This window comes from Barbatula barbatula, assembly GCF_947034865.1.
Source record: "Barbatula barbatula genome assembly, chromosome: 23".
Taxonomy (NCBI): Eukaryota; Metazoa; Chordata; class Actinopteri; order Cypriniformes; family Nemacheilidae; genus Barbatula; species Barbatula barbatula.
The window spans coordinates 5,963,087-5,985,376 of NC_136786.1; the positions used below are offsets into that span (position 1 = coordinate 5,963,087).

At 38.0% G+C, this 22,290-nt stretch overlaps 1 protein-coding gene across 1 annotated transcript in view; it reads left to right on the forward strand.

The window, feature by feature from the left end:
- plod2 (procollagen-lysine, 2-oxoglutarate 5-dioxygenase 2) overlaps nucleotides 1–21,020 on the forward strand; it is a 31,728-nt gene extending 10,708 nt beyond the window's left edge. Inside the window, exons 2-20 of the mRNA XM_079487833.1 lie at nucleotides 1,274–1,365; nucleotides 1,473–1,609; nucleotides 3,459–3,622; nucleotides 5,991–6,103; nucleotides 6,299–6,362; nucleotides 6,818–6,915; nucleotides 9,595–9,696; nucleotides 11,894–12,019; nucleotides 12,108–12,229; nucleotides 13,902–14,006; nucleotides 14,870–14,995; nucleotides 15,185–15,326; nucleotides 15,976–16,038; nucleotides 17,098–17,211; nucleotides 17,427–17,492; nucleotides 17,808–17,912; nucleotides 18,981–19,127; nucleotides 20,393–20,518; nucleotides 20,623–21,020. Of these exons, the coding sequence (XP_079343959.1) occupies nucleotides 1,274–1,365; nucleotides 1,473–1,609; nucleotides 3,459–3,622; nucleotides 5,991–6,103; nucleotides 6,299–6,362; nucleotides 6,818–6,915; nucleotides 9,595–9,696; nucleotides 11,894–12,019; nucleotides 12,108–12,229; nucleotides 13,902–14,006; nucleotides 14,870–14,995; nucleotides 15,185–15,326; nucleotides 15,976–16,038; nucleotides 17,098–17,211; nucleotides 17,427–17,492; nucleotides 17,808–17,912; nucleotides 18,981–19,127; nucleotides 20,393–20,518; nucleotides 20,623–20,778 (2,168 nt within the window). The 3' untranslated portion in view covers nucleotides 20,779–21,020. The remainder of the gene's footprint in view (nucleotides 1–1,273; nucleotides 1,366–1,472; nucleotides 1,610–3,458; nucleotides 3,623–5,990; nucleotides 6,104–6,298; nucleotides 6,363–6,817; nucleotides 6,916–9,594; nucleotides 9,697–11,893; nucleotides 12,020–12,107; nucleotides 12,230–13,901; nucleotides 14,007–14,869; nucleotides 14,996–15,184; nucleotides 15,327–15,975; nucleotides 16,039–17,097; nucleotides 17,212–17,426; nucleotides 17,493–17,807; nucleotides 17,913–18,980; nucleotides 19,128–20,392; nucleotides 20,519–20,622) is intronic.
- Nucleotides 21,021–22,290: the final 1,270 nt, after the last annotated feature.

Sequence of the window (22,290 nt, forward strand, 5' to 3'; positions counted from 1 at the left end):
ATTTTTAGCAATACATTTCCAAGTCTGGCAGAGATCAGGCAGTCTAAGCTGGAAAGGGACAGTTGAGCCATTACATGAGCTGATACGTAAATCTGGTTGCTCCTGCCATATTTCCGTGTTTCACAGCTGAATATTAAATTGTTACTTTCTGAAATGAAGGAGGCAAAGACCTATTGTGACAACTTTTATGACCCAGCCAGACTGTTGCTACTGTAATGAATTCCTTTACAGAAGCTATTTGAAAACATTTCAAGGATAGTGATGTATGCCAAAATGTTATTTTATGTCCCAGTTTAATGTGCAGGGACATTTTGGGGTGATTTCCTCATAGAAGTGTAAACACTGTGTCTCTGTGTTGCTTTCACAACATTACTCTGTTTATGAGCAGCTTGACACGGTAAAATCAACCAATGGCATCATTCGGAGTCAAAATTGCATGTTCAATCCAACCAATGTTAGACAGCCATAGTGTTTGGAAAACCTTTTGACGCTTTGTTTTGTTTGTTTAGGGAACTGTTAGATTGGCGTGGCCTAACATTTTTGTCCAAGATCACATCAGCACACAAAATAACAAATGATGTTTTATTCCCCCTGTGTGTCATCTGAAAACTAGCTGTAAATCTTAGCTCTACTGCTACATGACAAACACCCATCCAGTTTTTTCTCCGATGTTTTCCTAAGATTTCTCGGGGGCTGTTTTCCAAACACCAGGGGTGACGGACGATTGAAGTTAGCCAGTGCTCCGCACCCCACACCGGCATTTATTTTCTCACACTGGAGGGTCTGTCTCTGCTCCGCGGCACGTGCTCCGGAAATGTAGCGGCTGCTTAAAAAACTAAAACTTATTCTGCTAACTAACCATCAGCACCACGTTAGCCACCGCCGTATGCAACACTATTACTCATTATACGAACGATTCTGCCAAAAACACTTCCACCATGTATTTATCCTCACAAGAGGAGGTGATGAACTTTCAGACTCAGTCTTACAAGTGTTGACATAGGTTTGAGGTTTGGTTGTAGCTTGGTTTGGAGTAACTAGATACCCACTACTTCATACGCTAGGCAAAAAACAACATATATACTTTGGTGAAGAGGCTCTTGCGAATGGCATGGTTTTGGAATCTGAAGATTGCAAATGGTTTACATTAAAAATCCTATTTGAATAAACACACAGTCACGAAACTGTCATGTTTCTTTACTTTGTGATTGTGTCATGCCTGACTTCCTCTTTTATAATGATATTTGTTTACTCCATATTCTTCTGTCAACAGATAAACTGCTTGTACTTACTGTTGCCACAGAAGAGACAGATGGCTACCTGAGATTTATGCTGTCTGCAAACTACTTCAACTACACTGTGAAGGTCAGATTTTCTTAATGAAAACAATTTGTTTACTATCCACCTTGTTTACTTGTCCATTATGGCCAAATATATGTTTTGGGACAATTTCTAATCAAATTCTAACACAGGTGCTGGGAATGGGGGAGACTTGGAAGGGAGGAGATGTTGGTCGCTCCATTGGTGGTGGTCAGAAGGTCCGGTTGCTGAAGGAGGCCATGGAGTCTTTGGCTGATCAAGAGGACCTGGTGGTTCTTTCTGTGGACAGGTAGGCTTCGAATCTAGGGTTTATGTTTTGAATGAGCAAAGATCGATGTGCTACAGCTAGTTTTTACGATGGTTGCCTGTTAAAACGACCCAGTCTCAAGGCAGTTAATGGAGATTTGGAATCTATTGATTTGTGTTCATGGACACGAATTTCCCCCTTTTTTCGTGTCAATCAGCACGACTTTCAATGCACCGCGTATATTTATATACTTATAACCTGATATCAAAATACGTTGTACCTCACCCCAAACCCTTAAATCACAGTCTCAAAGGCTAATTTAGCCAAAAAACGTGAGCGTAATAAAGCAATGATAAATGACTACCCTAACCCCCCCCCAAACCTAACGTCACAGGGGGAACGTCAGTCGCACTTTCTTTTAAGGTCCAATTTTTGGTATGAATAAACCATTAAGTACGACTTAAGGTCAAGACACAACAAAACATAGAATTTATATCTTAGGAAATAGGAATAGACACTGATGAGCCACCTTATAAAATAGATATGAATACCCATCAGATTGCATTGATACACGTATACTGTACTACGATATTGCGTATTAAAACTGTGTTGATTAGAAACAGATTAAATAAGATGCTTTTGCTTGTTAGTGCAAACCAGCTTGTACCATTTACTGTATCTATGCAGGATCTGGCTGTTCTATGAATAAAGTTGAATTTGAAACAAAATTGATTTTAGTAACTTGTAAAACAGGTCAAATGTAGCTTTTCAATTGACTATAACAAATATGACGTTAGTGTCTTAACTTCCTCAGTGGGAGAAATCTTGCACCACAGAAAGGTTAATGGAACCCAGCAAGACTTTGTGTGAGGGGAGATATGAATGGGCATTCGTTCAACAATTTTGTAGGCCCACCTATAAAACCAACAGTCTTGCCGAAATAGTGGCGTTTCGCTCGATTTATGGTAATCAGCCATAATAAATGGCCTGTTATTTAATCTCATCATTCATGTGAAATTACGGCATGTCATTTTATAATGAAAGTGTGGCAATCTTTGCCGTGCCGTGCAGGTCTGGGTGTGTGCTATTGAAAAGCCATTATTATGATCACAGAGCAGAAAAGACCCGGCGTTTGAAGTCAACTTCATGCTTACCTGCCGCATGGTATGCAGTTTTGTTTATGAGGGGGTCATTTATGTAAAACCCCTTCTTATAAAACGCCTCAAATCAATTTAAGCCCACATTACCGAACTCTCTGAACTCTAAAGCAGCAATTTATACACAGCCAAATCGGGAATAAGATATATTTCTAGGTCACCTAAACCACTGAACCAGTTTCGAATAACAACATTCAGGGCCGTACGTCAGTGAATAGCTTGCCTTTTGTCTAAAATAAACATTTAGGTAACTCCCAAGCAGCAAAAATTTCTTCTGAAGGACAGTATTTATCTAAGTAATATTTCGTTCACAGGTACGGTCGAGACCGTTTTGCCACATTGAGGCTGCGTCACATATTCCAGAGATGAATTTTGTGTCGTGTTGGGAAAAGGAAGGCGTTTTGTGTGCACAGGTGTTCCCCAGATGAAACCTTGGTTCTTCCCCCACAGTTCATTTCCTAAGATGACATTTATAGTTTCCCCCATTACCAGGCATATTAATAGTGTCTGTAATGCAAAACCTAAACCCCAGTGAAATGCCCTCCACTCCATTCCAGCAGTTCAGTGAAAACAGACACAGCTGATTAAATAAACTAGAGGCAGATTAGCAAATATTGTTTGTACAACTGTTTTAGAACTTCTTAAAGGTGAAAAGATGACTAACCGTTGATCAAATGATGAATTGATATCTATTGTGAACAGGATAACAGCATTTATTTTTCTTTTCTTTTCAGTTATGACCTCCTCTTTGCTGGAGGACCTCAAGAGATTCTTAAAAAGTTCCAACAGTCCAATCACAAGGTGGTGTTCGCTGCCGAGGGGGTTATCTGGCCAGATTCCCGACTGGCTGAGAAGTACCCTTCTGTCCGCAGCGGGAAACGCTTTCTTAACTCTGGAGGTGTGTAAAAGGCATGCATTCTAAGTGGGAAAATATTGGAATTACCATGTTTGGCAAATCCTTTTTGTACTTTTCAAATGTTTATTTAAAATGATTGAAAACACAGCAACAATGAGGTATAAAGACACATAGTCTGCGTTGGGAATTGCCACGTTTGAAAGTACGACCTCAATGCATTCCAGACAAACATGGTCAAGCTACATTAAAAAGTGCAAAAACAGAATTTTATGTTTAAATTTAGTCATTAAACTTATCGAAAATACATTGTTTCAGCAGTTTGTGCTGTGGGAATAACTCTGTGCTAATCGTATCATCCTGGGCGTGATGTCAAATACCTCATCTTCCTGAGGTCAGGGTTCATTGATATAAGTTCACATGACTAGTCTAGGAGTTGTCACGAACACAGCATGAGTAGGCTATGTGAAGGCAAAAGTTTGGAGCTGCATATTCGTCCAAATTATTATTCTAATTGTATTATTGTTTACATTATTCATTTGAGAGGCCATCTTGAACACTTTAGGCCAACAATGACTGGCATACTTTCTGCTCACAAGGTCACGACCTACACTGATTTGAGCCATATCATCCAGACTCATCATGCCTTGAATGCTTCTTCTGTGGGTTTGTTGGGTCTTGGATTTAGAACAATTCAAGCTGATTATAGAGAGCATTGAAAAACAGTACGATTTCACTATCTGCATTCTAACTTAGAGAAAATGTTTTCTTTGTAAACCGACAAGCAGCGGCCAGTCACCCTGTGGAATTTCCTTTGGCATAGTGCTCTATTCAGGCAAAATCCCAGGTGAATGGAGCATTCATGTGAGAGTACGTGTGTGTCCGTCCGTCTTGCCAAACTCTCGGTTGAAGAACAGTCACATCCACCTTTATTATACATAAACCCCGTGGTCATTGCTCGTCTTAATACTTTAGTCTTGATACAGGCTATTTTAATCTGGTGAATTACTGCTTTGAATGTGGTGGTCACTTGTCTGGTGTATTGTCATGTCAGGGCGTTGAGTCTGTGTGATAAACAGGACAAGTTTATTTGTGTTGGATTTCCTATCCGATACTGTTCGCAATCCAAATTGATGGTTGGGTTTAGTCCTTTAGGCTGCCCAGTAGATTGCGGTGTCCACTGTTTTGTTTCAGTTAGATGAGGAATGTCATATCCACCAGCTTGTGGAAACAAGAAAGACATGAGAGATTTGGAGCACTGTATTTCAACATCAGTCTTATTTGCTAACCACTTGAAGTCCAGTTTGACCATTTAAGAAAAAATTGATTTGGGCCAGGATCACATTCGAGCAATGCCCGCTCAGCTTTATATAATAAACTTTTGCATCATCCACAACCTAGTACTCATGACCGAAATTTTGGATGGGAATTTGCATTCAGCCCGAAGTGTGTGGCAATTTGCGCAACATTACTTGATTCATTTTATTAATTTAGTCAAATTGAAAAAGCTATTCAGTTTTCTTGCTGTCTGCAGGTGTAATACATTCGTAGTGAATTCCTTCAGGTGTTTGCACGTGTAAGACAGCTTGACTCTTTTAGATCATCCCTTGTTGCCCAAATTCAAGGTTGTTGTAAGTAGCAATGTTTCATTCAATGGGAAAAGACCTTCTGCGTTCTAGATTAAACCCACATGTCATAATCCCTTACATCTGGATTCAGCCAGAACCTGGGCATTATGTCAAGGGTTTTACTTTACTGCAGTGTAATGAAACAAAATTCATGCCACCACATCTAAGTCGACTTATTTTACATTAAGTTGATAAACTAATTTACAAAATGAATTGACACCTGAATGTTTTTTTAATGGTTTATCATGTTTGGCTTTTGGTGGATTGAAACTTGTCTACATTACCTTATAAGAACTTATGAAATTCCAACTACAACCATTCAAAGCATCAGTAGTATTTGTCTAAAATGCCTGATTTTTGCATGAGGGTATGGATGCTTCTGAAGAGTATAAAAGGGTGACATAGGGTGGAAATTGAACGTAGGCTGATGTGAAAGCCAAACCCTACAATTTCTAAGTCTGGTCAGTGAAAAGATGATAAATATGCACCCGGGTTACTATAGAAACCCCAACACATAGCTGAGGCCCTACTGTACACTATATCCAGGGTAAATGCAGAATGTCTTTCCTGTCTGAGGTTATTCAACTTTTCTGCCAGATTTCCCAGTATTTTGAGGGCTTGAGGAAGCACACTTTAATTGCAACAGTGCCCAATGAAACTTTCATAATCAAGACCTTAATTTCTGGGCATCCAATAATGTCAACCATTGACACACATATTTACATCCTAAGCTTATTTTTTACAATAAATAGATCATGAAACCCAATTGTGATGTTTTTTCACAGGCTTTATTGGCTATGCCACATACATACACAAGATTGTGAACCAGTGGAACCTTCACGACAACGATGACGATCAGCTATTCTACACAAAGATTTACGTGGACCCACTTCAAAGGGTTAGTGAACAAAGTTTACCATTCTCTGAGAACATGTAAACTTGCTCGTAACTTGACCATGTCCTTATAAATTGCTTAAAAATGCATCACAGCACTATGGTAAAAAAACTGCTGAAAAATAGGCAACCGAACCTTGCACAGAGACATTGGTTACATTTTTAGACAAACTATAACATGCTCTCTTCTTTATTTTAGGAAAGGCTTAATATGACCTTGGACCACAAGTGTGAGATTTTCCAAAACTTAAATGGAGCAGTGGGTGAGTTAGTTGATTTTTAAAAAACTTTAATTGTAAAGTTTTTGATTCTGTGAACCATGCATTTTAAAATGCATGTATATGACTGAATAGTTCTTCAAGTATATAAGTGTCATTACTATTCTTATTGGATAGGCATTTTACTCTAAGTAATTGATTTTGGCATGTAACATTTCCGGTGTTGTTTGTGTTAGAAGCCTAAATCATATTTATGCGGTTTGTTTAGGAAAAGGGCTGTGTATTTGTCTAAGGAAGCAGACTAGCAGGTGAATAAGAGTAAAAAAATAGCATGGAAGGGGATGCCCAAGTCATGATCAACAATAAAACTATAACTTGAGGGTGGTCTCTTTTTAGGCCAGTAAGCAACCACCTAACAATTATCCAAAATGGCCTAACAACTGCGCAATTGTGTTACAACCACTTAGACTGTGACACATTTTTCATAATGTTTCATTTAGATGAAGTCCTTCTTAAGTTTGGGACGGAGCGAGTGCGAGTGAGGAACACGGTATACAACAGCCTGCCGACAGTAATACATGGAAATGTGAACTCCAAGGTAAATGTCTTTATTTCTTCAGACACAGACATGAACAGGTAATGGAATTTGTATATTAAACATCCGGTAAATGAAATATGGAGTCTAGTGGCTTTAAAGGTACAATGTGTAATTTTAAGGAGGATCTATTGACATAATCCAATATTATATTCATAACTTTGTGTTTAGACCTCAAATAATGAAGTGTTCTGTTTGTATTACTTTAGAATGAGCTATTTCTATTTACATCCACAGTGGATCCCCTTGCATGGAATCCACCATGTTGTTTCTACAGTAGCCCTTAACGAACAAACTGCTCTACAGGGGCTTTTCATAAAAACTTTATCTCTTTCGACAAAGAAGCAATCTTTGTCCTGTGTCAGCCACCGTAGTGCTTTGAAAGGGAGGGGCGAGCGGTGGAGTGAGTCATTGGATGCAATTCGCCATTAAATTTCATACCTTTAAGTCAAGTTTCGTCTATAAGCCTAGAGTCTGTTTATATGTCAGTATACTCATAAACGTTGCCATATTTGTTAGTGTCAAAATGTACAGCCTGTAACAGAAAAACAACATATTAAATTCACATTTTTTGCTCTCAATAGCACCACGTTCGTCACCACTTACTATATACACATATTGTAACAAATGCTACAGTACTAACTAATAACATAATACTCCTTGGTGGTTAAAAAAATGACAAAGCTAGTCAACACAATAAAATAAACTGCTCGAGACATTTCACAGAGTCTTTAAGACACTGATATCCAGCAAATCCTGCAAGTCTTGAGAATCAGTGTCAGTGATTATTAGACATTTCTCTGGCAACAATCTGAGCATCACTCCCCTTTTCTCACTCTCCAGCTGTTGAGTATGACAGTTGAACATTCACTGCATGTCTTTGTAATAACATAATCTCAACCACAGAGTGAGATGAGATTTTCCTGCTTCCCTTCTCTGAAACATTGAACAAACCCAGACACTGTGTTGAGTCATCTTCTCCTGCTTCTTAACCATCTGCACTGTTTCTAATGAATAGTCATTCATCCAGAGCTCACCCTCATGCTTTATGGTCCAGACAGCCCCGTGTCAGTCCCTGGAAATCTTCTGTGAGATCCATATCAGACCCTGGGGAATACAGATGTTCTCGTAAACACTAATACAAGGACCAATATATGTAACAAGGCTTGAGGATGTAGTAGCTGACGGGTAGAAGTTATTGGCTTTCGGTTTACAATAACCCAACACCTCATTATTTGTGTCTGCAGTGTTTAACCAATTGACCTCAAAGTGCTAGAGGTCATGACCTGAGTGTTCAAGATTTGTCTGCATTTCTGCCACATTTAAAGTTAAATTACCCACCACTTTCTCACATTGCTGAACGCAGAACGTATTAGACAGACTGCGTCTGGATACCATCTGTGGTTGAGGCTGGTTTGAATTGAAGATCCCCCCTTAGTTTTACTTTCTAACTTCCTGTAATTGAAAGCAGCACGTCAAGAGTGTGCAAGACTTCTGCCAGAATCTGCATCCAACAATTTGTTTACAATTGAAGTAAGGATACAGGCTTCTCTTACAGACGCTCAAAGCTGGTTTCCTCAGCTGAGTATAACCATTGGGCAGTTTGTTCGAGAATTTGGTTTATACATTTAATTTGGTTTATTGAGTCATGCTATTACATTGTTATAAAGGGTGTGGTAACATTGTGTATATAATGTCTAATTTTCCACATTTACCCTTTACATTTTTGCACAACACTGATTTACTATTGTCATTTGGTTTGCAGGACTGCACAAATTGCTTACCCATAAATGTAGGCAGTCTATCAGATCATGTATTAAATTATCTTGTTACAGTAGCTTTGTCTATTAATATAGTTTAAGGCTGGAACAAACCTATTACATACATTAGGACGTAAGAGGGCACCTACCCAGCAACGGGCCTTGTTGTCCTCCCTCTGACCACAGCCATGTTACAAATATATATATATATGAAACTTATTAAAGTGGGTTCTGTGTTGCTACTAGGAGAAAGCAAATATTTGTCAATGGAAATAACATTTGTGTCCCTTGGGCTGAGGAGAGGCTTGAGATTTGGAACGCATAGACACCTTTATCACACAAATCAACAACCACTAAAGATAAATATTTAGGGGTTCTGTAAAGTTTAGGCTTAAGCTGTTTATGCCATTGAGAAAATTAGTTTCAGCATTCAAATTTTAGATAACAAAGACAACTCCCTATCCCTGGATCTCCCTGTTCATTTACCATTTCAATATGAAATTAACATTAGATGTGAAGTTTCCATCTATTTGATGCTATCCTATTCATTTTTATAGCTAATTTACAACCACTTTCATTTATTTTCTGATGTGTGTTCTGCTGTAAATCTAAATTCAAAAGTCCACCAATAATAACAGTTCAGTTGACGGCAAGGATCATTTTTGGTTTAACGTTCCAACCAAAACTACCATGGGCTGGCCCGGAGTAAGGATAGACATTTCCCATCCTTGCTGAAACATAAATCACTTTTACCACCTCTTTTTTTACTGTTTGACCAAAAAAGTACATTTCTTAAATTCATGTTTATAGTGCATTCAAGCTATTACCACATGATACTTGAACCCATGACCTTGATGTACCTAGTGCCACATGGTTTCAGTTCAACTACAGGATCTTGGTTTAACTCTACTTTTTATTCCAGATATACTTGAATTACTTGGCCAACTACATCCCCAACGCCTGGAACTATGAGCGAGGCTGTACCATCTGTGACCATGATATGGTGGATTTGTCCCAGCTTAAAGTAAGTCATCCAGTGACCGCCACAGTGGGATTTATCATTTCTTTTCACTCTCAGAATCCTAAAACTCATCCAGACCTACTAATAATACACGACTCTATATGTAAGAACTGGTTGTTCTGTTTCGGGTTTGACTTTGTGATAATCCAAGAGAAGTCAAGCTAGGGACTCATGAATGTTTTATCCAACAATAGCAAGCGTCTTGCCCTACGTCTCCCCAGGCTTTCATTAAAGCGGTATAAATGCCCATGAGGAGCCACTTGAGGAAGAGGAAGTTGTGCTCCGCTGTGGTGCAGGAAATGGCTTTTGGTTTTTAGACAGTTTCACTTACTGGGGTGTTGCTGTCAACCAGACCTGTCTTTAGCGGGTAGTGCAGTATGGAGTTTTATCCACAGGGTAACTTATAGTGGTTGTCCTGAAAATTTGTCACAGGGTTCAGCTAAGGCTGCCAAATAAACAACCCTGGGTAGTAGCTAGTACATTGCTAAGAAGGGTTCTGGAGGGTCCATGTCAAAACAGCCCACCCCAAGTGTCTGACATTCTGATGCTTAGAAATGGGTGGATTTTTTTTTTAAAGCTGGTAAATCGTAAACTAATAACTAAAAATTATCTAACCCTCTCTCTTTCTCAACAGGTATTGGTCTAGCTTTTTGAAACTAGTCACTTTGTATTAGCACCTATCGTACTATTGCTCTTGTATGGCATATCGCTTATTGCTCCCTGAACTCTTTGTAAGTTGCTCTGGATAAAAGCATCTGCTAAATGACTAATTGGAAATGTAAGCTTAGAGGATTCAGATAATTCATGTGGGAAGCAAAAATTATGGGTAATGAGTTACGCTTCAAAACGTAAAACTAAGGGTCAGGGTTTGTTTAAGTCCTTCACCATCAAATAATGACAGGGAATAATGACCACCTATTACTACCACATGGAAAAGAGCAGATTTATTTTTAGCCTAGCAACAAGAGGCTGGTGGAACATTTCTCTTCACTTCTAATTACAAAACAGTATTAGGCTTAATGGAACCCAAATGAATAACGTTGCTTCTCTGACATTTATTTTTAGAAAATGACACAACAATGAGTCTTCCTAAAGATCTCAACAATGCCTGAAACTGTGACAGGGTTTTTCTTGGCAGGCGCTAATTCATTTGGAAATCTTGACTTTTTGAAGCATCAAGGTTTTTTGATGGATCGAGGTTCAGCCCAGTTTCTGAAGTTTGTTGTTTGTCGGGGTGAAGCATTGGCCGGGTCACACAACCTTCATCTGCTTTGTGGTTTTGGGTTGTTTGTTGAAGAATGGACGAGGGTTCAGATTCTCACACTCTCTATGCTTAGGCCGAAAGGGCCCAGTTAAAGTAAACTGTCCCGGTCTAGACTCTTCAAAATCCTCTGTGTCTCCTATTTAGTCCCTGGTGCTCTGTCAGTAACAATTTGCAGACCTCTGGCTCGATTCTTGGACACTCCCTTCAGAAACACAGAGCCAGGGTCGGAACGGAAAATTACATGGTGCCAGTTAGGCCCTGTTTCATCTAGTGAGCTGTGTAGACTGGTCAACAACCACAAAAGTAGTGACCAATCCATGTATCCTTAAGCTCAATGTCATGGGAAAGAAACTTCGACTTTCTTTAAGACCTCCAGCAGAGCTCTGGGAAAACTATGGCCAACCAGTTGTTTGCTCTATACTGTTTGTATATGCTTTAAATCATTTTATTTAAAAAATTAATAAAACATATGGAGTTGAATTGTTACAGTGTATATGTCAAAGATAAACCAAGCTTATAGCTATACACTTTGTTTGTGTTGTATTTGTGTTTATATTTTAGGTTTTCGCTTGTTTTAGAAAATGAATCAAACTCAAAATATGATTCAGTGTAGGACAAAGAGAGTGTTTGTGACTCTCATATCAAATTTTGAATAGGATGCTGAATTATTCACAATATTATAACAATAACACAATATTGATAATCATGTTTTGGATACCATGTTTATTGCCCAAACTGATTCATTTATTTGTTTGTTTTCCACCATGTTAAATGAGGTTAAGCATGTTTAATTTGTAAAACATTATATTTAAATTTAAAGCATACAACATATATATTATAGCGTTTTGGTTCATCTAGTAAAACATGTGAATTTCTTCATCGCATGATAAAGTGCTCTCTATTAACGTTTGACAACTTATCTCTTAATATAAACAGGAGTTTCCACGAGTGACTGTTGGTGTATATATTGAACAGCCGACTCCATTCCTGCCAGAGTTCTTCCAGAGGCTCCTGACACTCGATTATCCCAAAGATAAACTGGATGTCTTTGTTCATAACAGTGTGAGTGTCTGGCCGAGTAAGCAATGAGAAACATTTGACCTTTTGAATTTCAGGCTGTTCATGAACCTTCTCGTTTTGTGTTGTTCAGGAGGTTTACCATGAGAAGCACATACAGAAATTCTGGGAGGAAAACAAGGATGTGTTCCGCAGCTTTAAGGTTGTCGGACCCGAAGAAACCTTGAGTCAAGGAGAAGCACGGAACATGGGCATGTAAGTGTGTCCTTAGTGTCAGAGTGGCTTTCGAAAATATGCGAATGACAGAGTAAATTACAATGCCAAACTGACTCTAACTTGTCATCTGAGATTAAAAGAAAACCTCTGCCACATGTCAACTCCTTATAAACACAACAAAAACATGAGCATACATGTACAACCGAACGCGCAGCCTTGCGAAGTATACCACTTTCGACTCATGCGCATAAACATGGGTTTTGAAGCATGTGCATTTCGACATATTGCAATACATCTCTGGACCTACAGGGTTTTTCTTCTACTACCTTGAATCGATGTTCCCAGGAAAAGCCACGGTTGCCACCTGGTGGTTAAACTAATGACAGTAAGAATGGAACGCACATGTGCGACCTGAGCGTACTTAGTAAGGTGCGCGAGGTAACAAAATTCCGCCAGTGAACGTATAGTTCGCTGTCCCTCGTGCATGCGTACAGAGGGAACTATACTTCACTCTAATTCATAATTTAGCTCCAAAACCGAATTTGCTTTTACTGTACTGTGTAAGTCTGCTTTCATACGGTGACCCGATTGAGAACAAATTTGCAACCACACAACAAATGTCTTGCAACCGCCTCTTTTGGTATATGGTGGTTTTGTATGAGCACACACCATTCACATTGCCTTTAGTAAATGTAAAAAAAGTTAAGCATATGTAAGAAGTCAGTTACTTTGACTTGTCTGTTAGCCGTGCTCTTGCTGGTTTCTTACTTCATGTCTGTGTTTGGAGTAGGTGGCTGCTGCCATGGTGAAGTTGTTTGTCTTAATTGTTAGGGCCAGAAATGTTTGTTTAAAGAGCCAAAGTAGATGTTAACAGATGGGTTTTTTAACAGAGTGTAGCTTTTTAAGAATAATTTAAAGGATAAATTAATACACTTGTTCAGCATGATAACCAGAAGATATTTTACTGCGTAGAAGCTCTTTTAAAACCCAGGAGACCAAATGTAACACTGACTCCACTAAACTGCCTTCAGATAGTCTAAAATTTGAGAAATCTTATTTATTTTTATTATAGGTATATAGAGGTGGAGGTGTACTTTATTGTCCATTACCATGTAGATTTGTCTTGGACTCCAAGCTGCCACGATTACACAACCATCACAATACATCACAATGACAACACCGTACAACAACAAACTGTAAAAAACTTTCATTTTCTGACAGCTGGGGCGACGGTAAAATACCGTAAAGTTAAAAAAAATGTAAGATACAATTAAATGTTTTTAATGTTATTCTCTAACCATATTTCAACATATATATAAATATGTTTTATATGTATATACATATATTCACATATCATAATAAAAAAACAAGATTAAAAAAAGAAATCAGAGTTATCTAATTTTGGAAACAAACTCTTTAAACATACATTATGTTTTTTACTTTATACTTGAAAAATCTGTAAAAAACAAAGCAGTAAAATGATAAAGAAACATGTTTTTTACAGTGCATAACACAAGTCTACACTAGTTTAATACTACACTTACGTCTTATTATTTAAAATAAAATAATTATAGGCCGGTTGATACATTGTACATAAAACACCTAAAATCAGTCACAATTCATTGTGCGTTATTAAAAAAACTGCTTATTTTTATATTATACATAGCTTAGAAATGAACTAATATTATTAACAAAACTATTTTTTCAACAGGGATTTGTGCAGAAGGGATCTTTTATGTGACTACTACTTCAGCATTGATGCAGATGTAATGCTCACCAATCGACAAACTCTCAAACTCCTCATGGAGCAAAACAGGTAATTTTACTGTAATGTCATATATTTCATTCCTCCTAACTAACCGTTTGTCCCTCAAGCGCCTCTAAAACTCCCAAAAAACTCACAGTGGACTGAACGCACATCCCTCGCATTATAAAAATATGCCTCGTCTTCCTGTTTTCCCATGGTGCATGGAAAGAGTTAGCGGCGTATTGCATGAACTCCTACAATAAACAATAAACTTTTGCATGACTCTGGAGGAAGCCCGTCTCAGATATTTCCAGAAGCCTTGGGAAATCTCTCTTTTGACCTCTGGGTTGTGGTGTGAAATCGTAACTCGGAACTGTTGAACTGTTTTTCTTTCTTGCTTTCACATTGTTGCCCAACACTATAATTTCCACTAATGTGAATGACATGTTTACCTCAGTCAAGTGATATTTGGTATGCTTGCAACGTTTATTGGTCAGTTGGAGTTGAAGTGCCCAGCTGTGTGACTTAAGGAGCTCGGTCGGTTTCACAAGCCGATGCCCTCTTCACAACCTCGCGCAAGAAAATATGCTCACATTGATCATTGAAATGACTCGTTTTGAGAGTTTATCCAATAGTTTTTTGATACAAGGAAAGTCAGTGAGGTTAAATGGTGTTTGGTTACCAACATTCTTGACAATATCTTCTTATGTGTTCTGCAGAGGAAAGAAAACCATACAGGTTTGAAAGTACATGAGAGTGAATAAATGATGCAAGATTTTTCATTTGGGTGTACTTTGTCTTAAAGCCTTCAACAACAGATTTAAACGTATATTTTCTTGTGGTATCACATTTTTTTGATCACTTGACTTTCAGCAGAGATGCTCACAGATGTTAATGTCATTGAACTTTCCTCAATCACGTTTTCCCGTCAGAAAAATAATTGGGCCGCTCGTCACCCGTCATGGAAAACTGTGGTCCAATTTTTGGGGAGCCCTAAGCCTGGATGGTTATTATGCAAGATCAGAAGACTACATTGATATCGTGCAGGGAAAGCGTGTGTGAGTATATTCTCCTGCTCTCATCTATGCCTGAATTGTTTCAAGTATACTAAATCAAAGCCAGTAGGACTTCAGCTTTTTACCAAAAATAGAGGGCTTATTCTAGATTTTTAAATGTCTAAACTTCCCTGCGTGTATGTTTTAAGACTTGTTCATGTCCTGAGCCGACCTTTTGTCTTGTGTTAACAGTGGTGTGTGGAATATCCCCTTCATGGCCCACGTCTACCTGATAAAGGCCCAGACTCTGAGGAATGAGCTGAAAGAAAAGAATGTTTTTGTCTTGGAGAAGCTGGACCCTGACCTGGCCATGTGCAGGAATGCCAGAGAGCTGGTACGACCAAACAAAGAGCTTTACAGTAACCACAGATAGTGTACTAGATCTCTTGCTGTCTTTTAATGATATTCAACAATGTTCAATGTAAAATATGTTTTAAGCCTAAATGTATATATAGTTTACTTTTATAATAAAAAACAATGATTTTTCAATGTTTTAAACATCTGCTGTTCCTCTGTGATCAGGATGTAACTGGCAAGTATTCAGAGTATTTAATGTGCTGTGTGTGTTGAAAGCATGAATCTTCTGTCTTCATGGCAGCTGTGCATTTTCAGTTTTCCTCCGCTACAGTAATGTCCCATCACCCTCTTCCCTTGTTACATCCATCCCCTCACTTAGAAAAGGGAAAGTCTGTTGGCTGTTATGTTGTCGCTCAACCAACCCTACTAACAACTGCTTTTTTCCACCTAAAGGCTTCATGTCTACTAAACGAACTGTTAATGACAACCTAAAGCTTCGCATAAGCTCTACCAGAAAATTGGCCAACTATAAAAACTCAGGGATTTTTGCTACGCAAGTATTTAAAAAGCTCTATCCTGACAAGGTTTTATATACAGTATATATGTGGCGGGTCCTCATGTTCTCTTTCTATTTTACGTTTTCTTCCTCATTATATAATTCACATGGTGCTTTTCCTTCATTTTAGACAATACAAAGAGAAAGAGAATCTCCTTCCCCGGAATCATTCCATATGCTCAGACTCCCAAAGGTTCCTCTTGTTTTACTTGTTCTATACTGTAAAATACAAATAAATGTTTTACAGCAAGTTCTTTCCCAAAGGCTAAGCAAGCAATAATCTAACCATTAATAATTGTAGTATTTCATGTAAAAAGTAGATAAACAATATGCACTAACATTTAATATATTATATATATATACGTTTTATGATCAAGCAACAAACATTAATTTAAAATCTAACTTCTGAGATAAATTACTACCAATATGCATGAGGAAAAAACACAAATCCGCATTTTATGTTCAATGTGGTTATAACATGGTTTCCATAAAAGTTAACGCATGTATTTGTACGCTTTCAAATATTTGATTATATAAATAGTATTATATAAATATTTGAGGCGCATTTTGAAACGCATCTTCCTCAGACAGATGTGTTCAGAAAACAAGCCAAGCCTTTTGGGAAAGTGATGTTGTTATCTAAATTTGATAATCTACACATGCTCTTTGATGGAGTAACCTGGAGAGAAAGCCCCACATATTATACAGAACCCTCAAATCCTGCCCCTTGAGTTAAGTGGTGGAAAGGCTCATGAAGGCGGTGATAAAGATCCCATGCATTAGAGAAGACTATTTCCTTCCCAAACACAGCCGTAACATGAAGCTTACCCTCACAAGCTCCTTGACTTATCTCAGTCTGGGCATGTTCTGTATTTAGCATTCTTATCCAAGAATGACAGTGTCAGTGAATGATCACTGTTGCCCAAACTTGGGTGCTTACTAAAAAGTCTTGACTGAGAGTAAATCAAGTTCTAAACGCTTGTCCCTGCTTCTAGAATAGTAAACAGGAATTCTGGTTCCTGGAATTGCTCTATTCCCAAATCTCCCTGTGTTCCCGTTCTGTTCCCACTCATATCCCTCCTCAATATCTGTCCTCGTGCATTATCCCACACTGTTTGGTTGTGGAATAATCCAACGTCAGATTAGATTTTTTTACTTATTTAATATATACAATTTCATATGGATTATTAATGTTGTACATTTCCACCCTTGAGTGTACAGTCTCTAATGTCATGTTCTTTGTTGGAAACAGGGAGTTTTCATGTACATTACGAATCGTCACGAGTTTGGAAGGCTCATTTCAACGGCCAACTACAACACATCTCATTATAACAATGATTTATGGCAAATATTCGAAAACCCGCTGGTGAGTAACTACATGACCAAATGTTATCTGTAAAGTGTTGGCTACAGAGAAATCAGGGTATCAGAATCCAGAAGTTGTTTTCATTAAGGAATGCAGTATGTGTTGACCTCCATCTGGCCTGGTTTTAGTCCATCTGCTGAATGAACAGAGAGGGACTGGGCGCTGTTTGGATAAATACAGTGAAGAAATACTGTAATATTCTTTCTTTTTTACAGGACTGGAGAGAGAAATACATCCACCCCAACTACACACAGATTTTCACTGAAAATCTCTTGGAGCAGGTAAAAACCATAACCGTTAAAGCAGCAACATTTTGATACCTTACATGGCACGGTTTCGTCTTGGCACTGTGTCCAAGTAAATTAAAAATTTAAATAAATTTAAATAATTATTTCCCCAAAAAGTGTTTTAAAAGTTGACACACATCCACACATAGTACACTTTTATTTCAATATAGCAAGAGAAATGTTTTTATCACATTTAATCTCACTTTTGTTTCTATGAGTTTAGATAATTACATGGAAAATCTTGCTGGTACGGGATGTTGTGGGCGGGCGGGACCGGGTGATATTAAGCACCTGTTTATATTTCTGCAGCCCTGCCCAGATGTCTTCTGGTTCCCAGTGCTCTCCGAGAAAGCCTGCAATGAGCTGGTGGACGAGATGGAAAACTATGGGTCATGGTCTGGTGGAAAACACAAGGTCAGATAAACCCGCCAGCTTCAAAACAGTCTGCACACTTTGCACAGTAATCACAACCACAAAACAGTCTGCACACTTTGCACAGGAATCACACCCATAATAGACTAAAATAATAACTCAGATGAACAAGAACATTTTGTCATTTTCTTGCCCAAAGCCATATAACTTGCTTTCTTCTGTGAAACAAAAACATTTCAAAGAGTCTTTTCAATGCAATGATATTCTCCTCCAGTGAGCTTTTAAATTGGTTAGCTGAAGTCTGATTCTTGATCAAATTATTCTGATTTATGAATTAATCATTCAGTTGGATTTGTGAACTGAATCAAGCGGTTAATAAAAAAACGAATTCCAAAATTCGATTGCAGTCACGTTTGCAAGTCTGGCAAAGTCATACTTTAGTTTGATCACATTTATAAAAGACAGATACAGCTGTTCGATTATTTCAAAAACATACGAATCGTTTGTGGAGGACGGAAATAAAGCATCTTCTCACCCATAGCCAAAAACACATGACTCAGTTTAACTTACCGCACGTAGTTCATGTCCGGCATCTTTTACCGCACCATCAATCAGTTTCAAACGATCTCCGAATCCACCGTTTATATGACATCCATCACAGAAATGTCGTGAACAAACAAACACACCTCAACTTCTCTCACTATTGCAAAAGTACGAGCTGCAGGCCCACAGCGCAGCCAATCTTGAAGCAGCACAGCCGATCTTGATGGTAAGCGGGTCTTCCTATCGCTCGTAGGGTGACGATTCACCTTGCCGTGGGCGTGCTTTTCCGGGAGAATTGCCCAATAAGGGACTAATAAAAGTTGTTATGTAACTTTTATTCTGGTTAAAAAAACTGGGGGAGTGTATGGAGCACAGAAATACTACGTGGATACATCCAACTCACCAAGCATGAGAAGACAGCACATTTAACATTGTAAAGAAGTCAGAATGCATGAAACCCCGTTGCACATCCCCTTTAAATACATGAATGTGTTTGAAAAAATTGATCTGATAACATTTAAGGTTTATCATTTATTGTATGTCAAGTCTTCTGTTTTCTATCCTCAGGACAAGCGAATCACTGGAGGCTACGAGAGTGTCCCGACAGATGACATACATATGAAACAGATCGATTTTGATAATGAGTGGCTTCACTTTATCAGAGAATTCATCTCTCCAGTGACTCTCAAGGTCTTCTCAGGCTATTACACCAAGGTGAGTCGGTCTGTCTGGGTTTGGACAAAATCAGCAGTTGAATCAGTACGTCTGAGCTTGTGTTGAAGAATGTCTGTCCTATATATCTCCTCTTCTCTCTATCTGTGTTGTCCTCCGAGGCACTTTGTCCTCTACTGTTTGCTTGAGTTTGATGGACACTGTTAGGAGGAACCTTGATACAGTCCATACTGTAATGAGTAGGCCCTATTTAGAGTTTTGGCCGTGTTTGTCAGATTTTTTATGGTTTTCATTGACTTTTTATTTTATTAACACAATATACAAAACAATGTACAGAATGCAGAACATATATGACACTATAGATTCTATAACATGTACAACAAGAACTAAAAGCCTGTGAAATTTTACTTGGATGCTGTCCATTTTCTCTTATGTATGTGGAACTTTCCGAAAATAATTGAAGTTATTTTTTTCACTGGAATAATATATACAAATGTCAAAAATAGTCTATATATAGTGCTTTCATCGTGCATGGGCAGAATGTTTAGCTAGATTTGTCAGTAATAATAAACATTCTGCCCATGCACAAAGAAAGCACTATATACGGTACAGACAATTGTATATATTATTCCAATGAAAAGATATGATACAGAAACAAAACATCTGTTCCAAACATTTTTTGCTTAAAGTCGGAGACAAGACACACAATTCATTATAGCTATTTCCATAATATTGAAAAACCCCAAAATATATTTTTTAACCGATTCTACAGCTTTACATTGATTTTATAGACTCACATTGCACGCCCTGAATGATAAGCTGACCGGCCATGTCATTCAAAACCAAGATATATATTTTTCATAATTTACAAACTAATTTTCTTATCATTTATTGTTATTTTTGATGTACATTACATATCAGTTGGATTACAGAAGGCTTGTACCAACGGCCAACTACAAAACTTTCAGATCATGTTGAATGATGGCTTGGGTTGACTTGATTCGTGGAATGAGTCAAGCCATCTCTCTCTCTCTGTCTCTCTCTCTCTCATTTCTTTTGGGAGAGGTATTTGTCAACTGTTCACTCATGAGCACTTTAAGTCACTGGTTGATTTGACATGTGGAATGTGAACTATAGTTGGCACAGTTTGATTCATTTAGAGAGGCAGTAAATGCTCAACTTTTCAGTATATACTTCAGTATTTACCACATAAATTAGTCAGTCGAAACAAGTCTATTAAATCTGTTCACGTTAGGGCGGTCAGCTACTGTTGAGGTTTTCATTTTGTCCGTGTACATTTTTTTCAGAGCTATTCTATTATGAACTTTGTGGTGAAATATACACCAGACAGACAGGCCTATCTGAGACCGCATCACGATTCCTCAACATTTACCATCAACGTGGCTCTGAACAACAAAGGCATAGACTTTCAGGTAAGATTGTGTCAGACCTCTAAACAAAGTTGGTTTTTGACCAATTTAACCACCAACGTTTCCCATTCAGCAAAAAAAGTAAAACATATTCCCTTCTGTTTTAGGGTGGAGGATGTCGATTTCACAGATATAACTGCTCTATAGAGTCTCCTAGAAAAGGCTGGAGCTTTATGCATCCAGGTAGACTTACTCATCTCCATGAAGGACTACCTACCACCGGCGGCGCACGCTACATTGCAGTGTCCTTCATAGATCCATAGGCATGCACACACCCTGCTGAAAACTAGCCTGATGTTGTCTCCCAGTTTGGCCAGGCTGTTGGAACTAGTCTGTTTTGCTGGTTTTAGAGGAGGTTCTGGTCAGGTTTGAAGACCATCTGGTCAAAGTTTGTATTCCCTGTCTTCAAAAATATTTACTACTGTCTCGAGAGGAGGAAAAATGCTGTTCAACAGAAGTTTAATAAAGGTTGCTGCACACACACACACACACACACACACACTCAGACAGACATACAAACCTTGCTGAGAGATTTGACTGTATCTGTACTGTAGCGTTGGCCACACATTAGGTCAGTAACTTCATTTGAATTGGTTTGATTTGGGGTGTTTCATTGTTATCACTCATTGGTTGTTGCTGCCTTTAAGCCCTCTTAGGAAGTTCCCAATTATAATTTCAGAAATTATTATGACAATGTGCTTTCAAGTCATTTTAGTTGGATATCAAATAGAGGTTATGGGCTATTTCATATTTCTTTCTCTCTTGATCACAAGCAGACTAAAGGAATAATATTAGTGCATTTGTGTGTTTATATAATTTCCCAAATACAATAAGTCTGACATGACTTGAAGGCAGCAATATTTTACTGCTTGCCACCCCTCCAGCTAGAAAAGTAAAGACTGAAGTTAAATTGGCTGCTTTCATTTTAAGTTTGAAAGGAGGAGTTTATTGTCAATGTACTGTACATTGTTTGTTGTTAGTGGGAATGCAATAACACGTGCCTTCAACAGTTCTTCTGTTTCAGAAATAATACACAGTTATTGCTGAAGTTACTCATTCAGCAACTACAAGTTGTGGATATATTGTCAAACAGTACAACCAGCTTCGACAAAGATATGTACGACAAAGAAATATAGTTTTGTATCTTCGCACAGCAAGAAACAACAGGGGTGAAAACGAATTCTGCTTGAAGTTTTTGAGACAAATATTTGTTGGTGTTTTACTGTAAAATACAAGGTAACATGTATTTGAAACTGATAATGTCTCAGAGATGTTAAATGTTTTACTTTCTCTGAAAGTTGTTCCTTGTAAATGTCTCAGCCAGGTCGATTAACTTATTTTGAAATTTCTGAAATAATAAAAATGATTTTTTTGAAAGATTATTTTATCTTCAGTGGACAATAACGGCTTTGTGGTGAAAATGTGTAATGGCAAAATGCTGAATTTTGCATTCAGAAAACATTATGTCCGTTCTACAATATAATTTCACATAAACAATAGAAATCACAAAATTAGTTAACCAGTCATGCACAGCACTTTGTTTCACACCTTTTTAATGTATTTTCACATACATTCTAAAAATGCTGAGTTATTTTTAATCCATTGTTGGGTCAAAAAGTGACAAAACCAGCTGTTGGGTTAAATAAACCCCATTGTTTATTTTGAAACATCAATGGGTTAAAACAACCCAGAATATTCAAAGTGTAGATGATAGATTAAAATGGCAATCATCCAATAATTTAACCAATGCGCCTGCACTTTATATGGTAGAAAAA